This window comes from Anser anser, assembly GCF_964211835.1.
Source record: "Anser anser genome assembly, chromosome: 9".
Classification (NCBI taxonomy): Eukaryota; Metazoa; Chordata; class Aves; order Anseriformes; family Anatidae; genus Anser; species Anser anser.
Window position 1 is genome coordinate 16,081,101 of NC_139729.1, and position 13,067 is coordinate 16,094,167.

General features: G+C 38.6%; 1 protein-coding gene across 7 annotated transcripts in view; it reads left to right on the plus strand.

Annotated features, from left to right (window-relative positions):
* ATP13A3 (ATPase 13A3) overlaps positions 1-13,067 on the plus strand; it is a 59,194-nt gene that overhangs the window by 12,429 nt on the left and 33,698 nt on the right. For 5 of the 7 annotated variants that reach the window (XM_083848515.1, XM_083848517.1, XM_083848512.1 and 2 more), the window contains exons 3-6: positions 8,629-8,722; positions 11,008-11,181; positions 12,048-12,218; positions 12,542-12,612. In XM_083848515.1, coding sequence (XP_083704641.1) covers positions 8,672-8,722; positions 11,008-11,181; positions 12,048-12,218; positions 12,542-12,612 — 467 coding nt within the window. In that variant the 5' untranslated portion in view covers positions 8,629-8,671. Of the gene's footprint in view, positions 1-775; positions 912-2,112; positions 2,222-2,249; positions 4,038-8,628; positions 8,723-11,007; positions 11,182-12,047; positions 12,219-12,541; positions 12,613-13,067 lie in introns of those variants that run through there. The other 2 variants (XM_083848514.1, XM_083848513.1) reach the window with 2 other exon arrangements.

Genomic DNA, 13,067 nt, shown 5'->3' on the forward strand with positions numbered 1-13,067 from the left:
TATTACAGCCTGCAGAAAGTATACTTTACAAAGAATACACTCCACAAATGTAAATACGATTTTGGTTTGGTGATTGTTGGATACAATGGTCTTCCTTAAGCCTAAACACAGAAACAAAAGCCTGTATTATAACAGAAAGCCCAAGATGGGAAGTGATAAAATAGGTATTGAGTGGAGGGCTTTGTTAAAATTTAGCTCGTGTACTTGTAAAATTTCCATGTATTCATGAAACTATTATGTCATTCTTATTGTTAGAACTGGGTTAGTTGACTAAAGTGTTAAGCTTTGTTTGTAGTACAAATTATAACCTTAGCTCTCTTCAAAATATAGCTGGAGGATTTTTGATCTTCCATACTTCTTTCAGCCTGTATGTTGTGTACAAACGTTTATTGTATGTTATGTGGTTAATTTCATAATTAGGGGTGCAGCCACAAGCTACTGGAGAACTGTAAATGGCAACAGCTTCCCTTTGTGTAAGGTGTTTCTCAGATTGAAGGTGCCCTTCAAGGAGAGTATCTCTTGTTTTTGTAATTTGGGTTACAAACTAGCAATAAACATTAATGTTAAAACAATACTGAAAGGCTTAACAAGTTTAAGTTAACACAGGTAAGGTCGTAATAGTGTATGTGGAAGTAAAAATGTGGTAACCTTTGTTTTTTAAGGTCATAAAAACATAATATCCCCAGGATTTAGGCTAAGTTATGCAACAGGTATGAAGCGTGTGATTTGTTTCAGTTTGGAAATGATCTCTGAGTGACGTGGCTTTACGTTCCAGGGGCAGGCAAAGACAAGACTCTGTGCGTGCATGGTGTCGTGCTTGCCAGGTGGTGCAAGAAGTCTTCAGCCTGCTGCTGCAGCTCAGATGTGGATCCTTCCTAGCCAGAGGCGTCGCATGATCCCGTCTGTCACAGGTCGTGCCTCTGGTCACAGAAACGAGGTGGAAGTTGTCACTGTTGACGGGGCCATAGCGGTGAACATGAGAGGTGCAGAAATGCCTAGTGCGGGCACAGATGTGTCTGGAAGCTCCTTAGAAACTGAGAAGCTGTAATCTGGAGCTTTGGAAGCTTTCCTTTGAGGAGATGCCTTGGCCGATGAGTGAAGGACGGATAAATCCTGGTGACAAGCTGTTTGGAGACAAAATGTCTTAATGTGGATTTTAGCAGGGCATTCCTATAGCCTTTGAGCATTTGTAATTCCAAGTCTGTTTAAAAATGGTCCTTCACTCATTTTCAGGGGTTGCAGATTCTGCCAATGTTTTCAAAAGCAGCCAGTGGAGAAATTTTAGTAAGGACAATGTTATTTTCGCGTATACTAAAATAAGACCTCTTATGTGAAAGAGGACGACTAGAATGTAAATACGGGACTGTTCTCCAAGGCACTGTGGGCTGAAACTTTGGTTTTAGCTCTTGAAAGCTTGAAATGTTCTATTCAAGTTTGCTTTTTTCAGTGATTTATTTTAGTGTGCAATGTGTTACGCGATACAGTTTCAGAAGAGTGTGCTTCTAATTCATTTGTCTTTTTTCTTTTTTTTTTTTTTACAACTTAACCTTGTTTGCTCGTCCATTTATTTATTGGTGCAGCTCATTCTGAATGAGCTCAGGGCTTCAGACTCAGCTCAGGTATTGTTTGTGGCACTCACTGGCAATTTGCAAGGGCAGGAGCTGCAGACTTGAGTAGTAATAGCTGATAAGACTTTTCCTACTATTTTTATGGCCCCATTTATAAGTGTGCTTTTTCTAGATTGTGGTCTTTTAAACTGTACCTAGAACTTCTTTCCTGTCTGCTGATAGCAGTTCTGACATCAGGTTAAATATTACACAAGTCAAGAACAACTTAGTGAATGCAACCTTGCGTGGTCAGTGCTGCCAACTGTTGCGTAAACCAGGCAGTCGCTTTAGCAGGATGGCAAAGGAAACCTTGGGTTAAGAACAGATTTTTTTTTTCCTGTGAAGAAAGTTTTTTTCCTAGACATTCCTAAACTGTCTAGAATAATTTTGAAGGAGCATTTTAATTGTTTTGTATTGCTAGGGGCTGGATAAGAGAGATACATATAAGCATCTTATGAGATTCAAATTCCAAAATAAACTTGTTCAGAGCAACTTTCGGCATTAGGCTTGAGGTACACATGGAGAGCTGTCCTTGAAAGCACCATCACCCTGGACGTGCCAAGTATGCCTGTGCAGCACCTGATCCACATGTGAAAAGCTGACTTCTGTGGAAGGTCAGTGCTTTTCCTCCGGTAAAATGTACTTGTAAAAAATTCCTTGTAAAATGTACTGCCATTCTCTTCTGCTAATGGACAGCCATGACCCAGGCTGCATTCTCATCTTTCCAAAGAAATTGAACATATTTGAAATCTGATGTATTCTCAGATAATCACCTCTTACTGGCCAGTTATAGTTTGTTTCTTCAATTTTGCATTTTGCAGCTGCCTGTATAGCAGAGATTGAACATCAGCTGGTGTTTTATACATGTAAAGCAGTTGCTTACAAATTGTAGGTTCATTGTATGGAACGCTGAAAGCCTTTACCATAATGCATGGAAAACTGCACTCAGTTTGGTAACTGCTCTAAATGTGTGGGGATTGCATGCTCCTGGAACAAGAATAAAACCTGGTAATAAATGTTGCCTTTGTAAGGTCTGCTACCGCGGTAGGTTGATTCCTTCTTGAGATAAAGGATTGGGAGCACATCTGTAAATGGCAGAAACGTTTGATTTCTGAGTGACTGAAATGATGTTTGGCTTTCTATTTTCAGAACAAAACAGGGATTTTCTGTGTTTTGACAGCTAGTCAGGGTACAGCTGAATAAGATGTCTGCTATGCAACAGGCAGTATTTATGGTTAAGGAGGACTGTTCGTGATGTTTTTTTAATTTAGATATTTGGAAGACCTGTAATGAAATCAGGTCATTTAGAAACTTAATTTTCAACTCCAGGGCTGTGAAGTATCTCTTAATGGAGGATATATTTGTTGTTAGTAAGTTCTGGATAGGAATCTTTAGTGTCTCAGTAACCCTTAACGACACCATAATGGACCCTTTTTGGACCCCGCAAAGCCAGATGGGTTGCTTGTTAAGACACTAGATTAGGTTTCAGGAACACAATTTATGTTTGAGCTATATTTTATGATCTTTTTCTAGATGAGCCAATTGATTTTCTCGGTCTTAATTCTTTCCTGTAGAAATTTAGGTGCTTATTTAGCTACAGTGATTATGTAGGGAGCTGAGGAAGATCAACTTGTATTAATCTCTGCACATACATGTTTTTAAAATTTAGCCTGTTTCATGCACGTCTCTAGCTTTCCCTGTCTGTTTTGCAGTATCTCTGGGTTTGCCCTTTGTCAGCTTACCAAAGCAGTGTTGCTTGATCATTGTACAGAAAAGACACTGATTTCTGCAGTGGTGAGGCAGCGACCAAGTTACCTGTTCTAGCTCTGTACAGCTTGATGTCCAAACCTCTTTTAGTTTGATCTATGCGATCACATCGTTATGCCCTGTGACAAAATGTAAAATGTTTAGAATGAAAAATGTGTGTTTTTCAACTGCCTTCTTTATCACTGATTTGCAGCTTAAAATGAATTTTGTTGTCTTTCCTCATGACAGCTGTAAATACAAGGAAGGGTTTGGTCAGAAACATACGCTTTCAGCTATGCAGATAATATCAGGGCTCATGCATAGACCTGAAGCTGTCTGTAGGATCCTTGGGAGGCATTTGTGGCTTGAATAGAATGAGCTGTACCGGCAGGCTGATGCCTGGAAGCACAGCCTCCGTCCGAGCCCAATTACAGTATTGCAATTGTTTGTGCACAGCAGAGGAAAAAAAAAAAAAAGCACATTCCAAGCAGTGCCAAATTTTCTTTGATATGTTAATCTTTTGATAACAGTTTGAAAGGCCCTTGGAGACTTTTTTTAGATTTTAGACAAAATAGTTCATTTGTCAGGACTTCCCTTGTAGATAGGGTCTGAGTTATTAAGAACGGCCTCACAACTCATGATGACAAAAGCAAGTGCAGAGGACGGCTGCTAGGCTGCTTGGGGGTAAGAGAAACTTTGAGTTATCTCAGGCTTTTTACAGATAGCTAAAAACAATAAAATAGGGAATGTGTAAGATAAAATTTTGTAAATTTAGTTAATTGTGTATTTTAAATAGACAAATGATCACACAGTATAAATATATAGACAGAAACTTGATATTTTTTATGAGTGTACATACATGGATTTTATGTCTTGAGCTGTCAAAATTTATTTTCATCTATGAAACTTACTTTAAATTACCCAGTAACTGCAGGAGGAATCAAGTTTCTGTTTTTGTAACTATAGTCTTTCCAGCCCTTGACGTTTTTCTTTTGCCATTATGATTTTTCCAGTTGAACTGAAAAACTGGAAGAATAAACTGATGGCACTGATGTATACTAAAGCTGAATTAGTTTTTTAAGGATTACAGACTTGGGACAAACGCTGGGGAGAATACAGGGAAAATATCTTCTCCCTGAATCAAACTTGGCAGATAAGATTTGAACTGCAATATTTTGTTAATTATGCCACCTGTTAGCTGACTTAGCTAAGCTAGCAGTCCTCAGAAATTAGGACCTGCAGAATCTTCAGGTTTCTTGATTGAGACTCACTGTGGTTCTTAACATTTTTCAGTTTGCTATGAATTTATTTGCACCTTTTTACACTTGCTACAAACTGCCTATAAATATTTTGGTGAAACTTCTTAGCATCCTGGTTGTTTAGTCAGGGTAGATCAACACACAGTTATCAGTGCAATAATTCAGGAAAAGATGCAACGTTTTCTTTGCTTTTTGGGGATGCATGTAGTTTTAGGGCTCTGCATACTGCTGTAATTTCTCCAACGATCTATTTGTGATCTGCTTTAGCTCTGAAGTATGTGCCGTTTTAATAAAGTTGCAGATTTACTGCTGAAGGCTGTGATTCAAGCTTGTTCTCTTAAAAGTATTTATAATTTAGTCAGCGTTCAGCTGCTCTCTGTGCCATTTGTTAACGTTATACCTACGTTATCTGTTCTTCTAAAAGACTGAGTGATTTCATTCTCGTAGCCTGTGGCAAACAGCATTTCTGCGACAGGCTTTTTTGATACTTCCTACTTTTCTGACTGATACAATAGCTCAATGAATAAAAATTACCCGAGCTTATGCGCAGTGGAGCAATGGTAACTTTCACTGTTTGCATTGTTTTTTGGCTCCTTCAAAAATGAATAGATATTGCCTTTATGTTGCTATTCTTGGTTTGTTAAATGGGGAGAGGATTTCTCTAGTGTTCGCTCTGGGGAATTGGATCAGAGGCACTTGGTATTTGAATACTGCTGAGTCCACGCTGCTTCTTGCGAGTCGAGTTTGTACTCACTTTAAGTACTAGCAAGCTGGCATACTCTTGTAGGTTGAGAAGTCCAGGGCTTACATTTAAGTCTTTAATTAAATAATTATTTAATGTATTGAAATGTTTAATTTCCCATCACGTCATAGGAGGAAGGAAGTGAAGATTGAATGCAGATCCCTACGGTGGTAGGGTGAGATGCTGCTGCTACTTTCTTCAGTCCGACGCAGCAGCCTGAGGTCTGAATCCAGGGAAGGCAACCCTGTGGTGGTGGTCACCTCTAGCTTTTGGGAGGTTAGGGAGAAGCAAACCCAGGTTAGCTAGCATTTGAACCCCTGATGCTGAGCATGGCTTGATGATGTGCTGGAGGGGATAAGTTCAGAGAAGAAAGTGTACTGTTCTTCATTGCTGAACAGTCATGATTTTCAGGGTCTACCAGCTAAGAAAAGATTTGTAATGATTTCTAAGGTTAGAAATCTGTGTTTCACTTTAGCAAGGAAGACTTGGGGCAGTATGTGAGATATCAGATTGCATGTATTAGTTAAACGTTGCTCAGAAGGTGAGTTTGTATGAAACAATGCAGATCGAGCTAATGACGTGATTCAGAAATAGCCTTTCCTAATGTTCCTCGTGTATTCCCTGTGTGATTCTACCCAGCTGCTCAAAGAACTCATTAAAACACAGGAATTGCTGCTGTCGGTCTAAGTGCTGAGATTTCCCCTCGTGCTCCTTTGGGCTCACAGCCTGATGCTCCTTTCTTGTTGCGGGACAGCCCTGAACTCCAGCAGTCATCTTTGTGCCCGCGGTGCTGCCTGTCCTGATGTATTGGCTGAAGGGAAAGCACTCCGTTTAAGTTTATTGGTCTGCAAGCTGTTAACGTTTATTTTGCAACCCGGTGCTTTCCTGTATCGAGTATGGTTGTAGCTAGGTCTGTTTATCAAGGCTGGGGCTGAGCCTGCAGGCACGGTTTTTGATGTTGCAGTATGTAACAGGGAATACCTGTCTGTGTAGGAGCAGACTAGTTCAAGTTTGATAGATGTAGTAAATTCTCCACGGAACTGTGAAGTCTGTTACAAACATCACTTGGTAAATACATGACTTTTTCTGGGTACGTGACTTTTTTTTTCATTAAGTGTGTAATTTGTGTAGTGTACATAAAAATTTTGACTTAATAATTCAAAAAATGTTCTCATAAGGTTTTGTAGCAATCCTGTATAGGTTTAGGACAGACTTCATTAACTGATTTCCATAAATATTTTTCCCCAGATGATAAAACTTCTTAGTGAATGAACGTAGCAGTTTAGCCAAAAATGTGTTTTAGAACTTGCGTAACATACATAGCAGTTGAGGAAGTATCAGTAATGCATATCTTTTGGCTCAGTTTCCAAATTAATTTGCAAGGAGAAAGATAGTCCTAGCGTTCAGTATTGGACAGTGGTAGAAAATTTTCAGCTTAACGAAAGAACTGCAAGCTGGGCTTTCTATCAAAGGGGACAGTTGTTAACAAATCAGCCTCCTGTGATACAGGAAAAAAAAAAAAGCTTCACCAAACAAACCGAAGTGCCGAGTTTCTCATCTGTAGCAGAGCCCCGTGTTGTGGTGCAGCTTTCAGCTTTGTGTGTGTGTTTCTTCCACTAAACCTTTAGTCAGAGGTAGGAACAGATTTCAGAGGAGGTGTGAATTTGGGCAGCAAACCATTGTTGGATTCCTCCTTCGTTTGTTGGCTTAGTTAGAAAGATGGCAGTAGGTCTCAAATTATGCAAGGATGTGATGATGTTGGATGTGGGAGTGGATTGCAAGGACTTGTTGAGGTTGGCGTTGCTGAATTGATCTGCCTCAGTCCAGGGGCTGGCTTTGAGAGGAGCAAAAATGTCAAGGACTTAATGATAGCAAGGAACCTGGTAATAGTTGTGCTTTTATCATAATGCTACTTAATGCTAAGTATCTGAACAGTTGTCTCCGAGCTTTCAATGGACAGCTGAGGTGAAGCTAAGCAGATGGCTTTCAGCTTGATTTTTTTTTGGAATCGCTTTTTGTCTGAAAAATGACAATTACAATAACCTTGATACTAGCTGTGCTGTTAAAGTGCATCCTTAATGCTTGAGGAGTATTTATATGCTATGGTAAAAAGGTCTGTCTTTAGACAGATTAATATATGTGCAGTAAGTGAGAAAAGGGTTGTAGTGTCAATAGCAAGAATGATGCTTAATCCATCCACGCTTTGGCAGGTGAGCACTGGCTATTCAATGTTTTTTCACTGTTGGACTTGGCAGCTTTGATTTTCTTTGTGATGCTGAAAGTTCTGGTGAGCCTTGTAGTATGTGGTAGCCTTTTGTCTGTAGTCCTTCCCTGTTGGAATGGGGATCTGTTTGCAATACGTTCATCACGTAGACGTCTTGATATTCTCTCTTGCTTTTCTGTGTTCGTGAAACTTGTGTTTATAATCTATCCTCAAAGCACCTGTCAAGATTTGTAATTATCAGGAATTTGCTATAAGAAGCAAACTCATAAATTATAGAATCACAGAACGGTTTGGGTTGGAAGGGACCTTAAAGATCATCTAGTTCCAACTCCCCTACCATGGGCAGGGCACCTTCCTCTAGATCAGGTTGCTCAAAACAATAGTAAAAAAAAAAAAAAAGGAGGAAAACAGGCAAAAGACTAATTAACCGTTAAGCATGTCTTGATTTAGAAATATTATGCTGGGAACATGAAGACCATGTGATCTTTCTAGCATTGTCCTTATTTTCTGCCCTTTGTTTTTTTTTTTTTAACACATGCCAATTTTCTGCTTCAATGAGAAATGCACATCTTAGGGCTACAACACCTTTCCTTGAGGATAGCCTGGATTCTGGAACCATCTGATTTGAAGCTATTACAGCGTAGAATGAAAGGAGTGTGTAATCTTCACCTATTTTTAAGCTTTTTGTAACATATTTAGTTCACATTTCCATCGTGAAGCTTGTAGAATGTACAAAAAAAAAACCCTCTCAGTTTGTTATATGTAGAATGTAGTAAGGTAAATCAGTACAAGCACTTCTCTCTGTCAAAGCCAGCCATTTCTGCAATATTTCACTTATATTCATCTTGTGTTAAATCTTGATATTTTACTGGAGCTCTTTGGGTCATTACTGCTGGAAACTAGTACAGTGCAAATTCAAGATCTATATTCATATGTTGTCAGTGTGTTTTATGGGTATGCACTTCAAGGAAAAAAAACCTCTAATCATCCTAATACTTAGGTATAGAATCAGTAACGTTGCTTTGATTTTCAATTATTTTGTTTTTAAAGGTCTTCCATATCTCAAGTTGAGAAGTTCCATATCATACTAAAGATGGAGAAAGAAGAAAAGAAATTTGTCAATAAAGCAGAGGAGGACGAGATGGTAAGTAATTCTGTACTCTATTTTTATACAGTGAAAGAAACAGATTATGATTTTGTCTAGACAGGGCATATTCCACCAGGAAGCACACTGTCTCAGTTTAAAACAAGAATTTTGTACTTCTAATCTTTTCAGGTATTATGAAATCTAATCTTGGGATAAGGAACGTTTTTGCTGAAAGCCTTTGCAAAGGTGCTGGGTTGGCTGTGTTTAGGTCAGCAATCCAGCAGATAACAGATACTGTTATTTAGCAATTTTTTAAAGGAAAATGGACGTGGAACAAGGTATTTTTTATTTTCTCCAAACTCTGGAGCTTTTTTCTTGTTGTTTAAAACAAATTAATTATCCATAATCTAGTTCTGCTTACTCTTGCATATTCATGTTTATTCGGGTAAGACCCCACTCCCTAAAACATGGAGAGCAGTTTTATGGGTGTTTGGTAGCATTTAAACTTTACTTCCTGGTGGAGCAAAGATATCTCTTATTGTTCTTCCTGAAAGATGCCGCAGTTAGATTTGACAAATATAGCACCAGCTGAACTTTAAATTTCCAGTCCTTTTTACAGACAGCAGAAAATACTCGGGCTATATAGGGATTCTAGTTTTTAAAAAGATGAATTCCTGCAAGTTGAATTCCTTGTTCTTTCTTCATGCACACTGCTAGGAAAAGTTGTTCATTAGAGCACCTTTCAGACAGAGTAGGTAAATGCACCTGACATCAGAAAGTCAAATTGCACTGCTTATGTCTTGATCGTTAAAATAAATGCTTTTTGGAGGGAATAACTTTGTTTTGTCCCAAAAGAAGCATTAACCTCTCCCTCTATCTTTCACCTCCATGTTTTTCATGGTAAGAATTTAATATTGCCTCCAGTGTTTTGGGGGTATCGGAGAATAATGGGCTTGGTCTCTGTTTTTCGTAAGCTGAGAAGGCTACGAAACAAACATCTTGAAAAGTGTTTTCTTAGTAAACATAATATTGTTTAATGAAAATTCTCAAAAGTATGCAAAAAGTTGGTGTTAATACAAACAATGCAGATGGGACTCAATGGGAAACTTCATTGCCATTTTGCAGCAGGAAATATAATCTAGTGATGTAATGTGAAACTCAGGAATGTAGCACGGCATCTAGTAAGCCACTGAATTATGTACTGTTCCCAGCTGTCATCAGGTGAAGTTGGTACATGCCTTTGACCAAGGCACACTTAATACTCTGCGGGTTTTTTAATAGGAGAAGAGGATTTTTCCGGCTGGTGCAAGGTACATAACCTTGGATAGTGCTGCTTGTGGTCTCTTAATGTTTCACAATAGCATTTCTTGTTAAATAGCAGACAAAATGATCCAGTTCCTTTACTAAGAAGTAATATTTTACAAACGTACAAGTTTACAATTTTTACATAGCTTTTTAGAAAGTATTATGAAAATCTGTTCTCACCAGTAATCCAAAACTGTGTATGTTAGCTAATCAAATGCTAATCTGCTAAAACCTACACTTGAGAAAAACCAAATGTGCTTGCTTTTATTTTTTCTTAAATGCCTAACTTGCTTGTGCTGTGTGCTGGTCATGGCCAAAAACATGATGTTTCTCTGAGACTTATGGTGAGGTTTTCAGACTATGTCTTAATGGAGCAGTCCAGAAAGGAGACAGGTCCTATAATGAAGTGTTTTAAACAGTGTGTATGTTCTGCATTTGCGGGGCTTTTACAGATCTTTGTATTGCTGACTGAGCCAACCAGTCCTTTTTGTTACCTCCCCATCATGTAGTAAGTTTTTAAAAATCTTTTCCTCCTCCAGAAGAGGAAAACGAGAAAATAGTTTTGAAATTTGGTTCCCTTTAAATATTGCATTTTATGAAAAATTAATGTTGGCTTCCCAAGCTGGGACAATTAAGACTGAGTCATGTACACACACACACTGGCTGAGGTTGGAAGGGACCTCTGGAGATCAGCTAGTCTGAACCCCTGCTCAAGCAGGGTCGCTTGGAGCACGCTGCACAGGATCACGCACAAGTGGCTTTTGAACATCTCTAGGGATAGGGACTTCACGACCTCTCTGTGCAGCCTATGCCAACACTCTGTCATCCTTACAATAAAGAAGTATTTTCTCATATTCAGATGGAACTTGTTGTGTTTGTGCCCGTTGCCTCTTATCCTGTTGATGTGCACCATTGGAAAGGTCCTGGCCCCATCCTCCTGACACTCTGTCTTTGGTTACTTGTATATATTGGGGAGGTCCCCTCTGTCTTCTCTGCTCCAGGCTCATTGCTTGTTATTTGTTTCTGTTTCCATACAGGAGATCTATGGTTATGAGCTATGTCGATGGAAGTTGGTGCTAGTTACTGTAGGAGTGATCTGTTCTGGTGGCTTTCTTCTCCTCCTCCTCTACTGGATGCCTGAGTGGCGTGTGAAAGCAACGTGCAAAAGGACAACGCTTAAAGACTGTGAAGTGGTTCTGCTGAGAACAACCGTAAGTCTATAGATACGGGGGTGTGCTTCTGCAAGTTGGGAGTTGTTTCATGTCTCTTGCTGCGTGCTAAATTGTACAGATTCTTGCCTGCCAGGTAGATGTGATTTAACTTTTTTGTTTTTTATATGATTTTGTTTTTATTATGTTTTATAGTAATGCAGAACTATGCTCCTTGCTACTATACATAGCCTTGCTGCCTATATGGGAAGACTAACAGCTGTTTGCAGAGAACATGGTGAAAATAAAGTTTTGATTTTGAGTTCTAAGAATTAAATGAATGGATACCATTTTCATCAAAGGTTACAGAGCAGTTACCTTGTTTGTATAACCTGATACACGATTTTCAGTTTTTTTCCTGTCTTGGTCAGCAATGTTATATTTGCCAAATTAAGGTAAAAGTACAGGTCCAAGTGTGGTATGATTTCAGATTATATTTTTCCTCCACTATTGCTATGTGCAGTCCCTTGTTACATTATAATCATCAGGTATATCCTTAGTTCTTTTAAGTTGCGGGGTGGGTGAAGCTGCATGCATAGAAATCTCGTAGTCCCATCTACTACAGAACAAATGTAATATTTTTCAAGGGCTGAAAATGTCAAAATTCAAGTACTAAGATTCATGGCTTTAAAAAAAGAAAAAAAAGCCAAAACAAAAAATCAACCCTTTCAGTGCAGAAAACATTCTTTCAGAATTGTGGAAAGAAATGTATTCTTAAGTCATCTAATATTAATTTGAAGATAACTTCTTTAGTTCTGTATAGACTGTCACCTGTTGACTTGTTTTGCTTGACTTTACTACAGCCACTGCAGTAATGTGGTGTTGAAATGCTGTTTTAATCAACCTTTTCTCATTTTTTTCTCCTTAAGGATGAATTCAAGATATGGTTTTGTGCAAAAGTTCGTGTTATGCCTTCCTTGGGAGCCAATCCTTTACAGAATCCTAACCCTATTGTACACAAGGTTTCAAATGGCCATGCTGTTCATTTCTGTGAATCTGCTGCAGAAGAGAATAAAAACGATTTGAAAAAATACTTGCCTGTAAGTAGACCTTCAGTACTACAGTTGATAACTTTCAAAGGATCTGCAAATATTACCTAGAGTAAGCATACACAGTACAGTAAGTGAGTTACTTCATTTGTCTAAAAGGCTAACTGGCTCCTTAGGTGGAACAGAGATCTTTTCCTCAGTAACTCTTACTACTGAACCTTGTGGAATTTCTGAAAGATTATTTTGAAAGAAAAATTTTCAGTTTTCAGTGTAGGTTTTCTGAATTCAGTTTCTATCACTGTCCAAAATAAAGTCAATCAGAAGAGAGGTGCTAAGTGGTGCCAGTTTAATATTGATGTCTGTTGCCCTTGCAGATTCGTTATTTCACGCATCACAGTGTGAAGTATTTCTGGAATGATTCAGTTCAAAGTTTTGATGTTGTACGGTAAGAATATTTTTTCCTTCTGTATTTTACTTCAAACTGCATTTTTGGTAACTATAACTTACCTAAAAACATGGTGAAAAATAATATCATATTCTGACTAGCTGTTTCAGCTTATTGAGTCTTTGAACCACTCTGAGAGGAGAGAGATTTTCCAAGAGTCACACTGTGTAAAAGAATGCTTTTGCTTAATTTACCGTTACTGAGCATGAGTTACATAGGGTGACACGCTTCATGCCACTGCAGGCTTCTTGCCTGTTCTAGGTGTGTATGAGAATCTGAGCACCTGATTTTAGGCAGCAGTTCTCCTCCTATAAACTTGTAAAAACTTCCCTTTTGATGGAATATGTTGTTTTTTGAGTTGCTGCTGAGCTAGATCCAGAAGGAGTATCTAGGAAGAGGGGAATTCACTTGCATACCTTGTTGCTCACCTTTGTTTAGGTCTGTGCAGCTACATT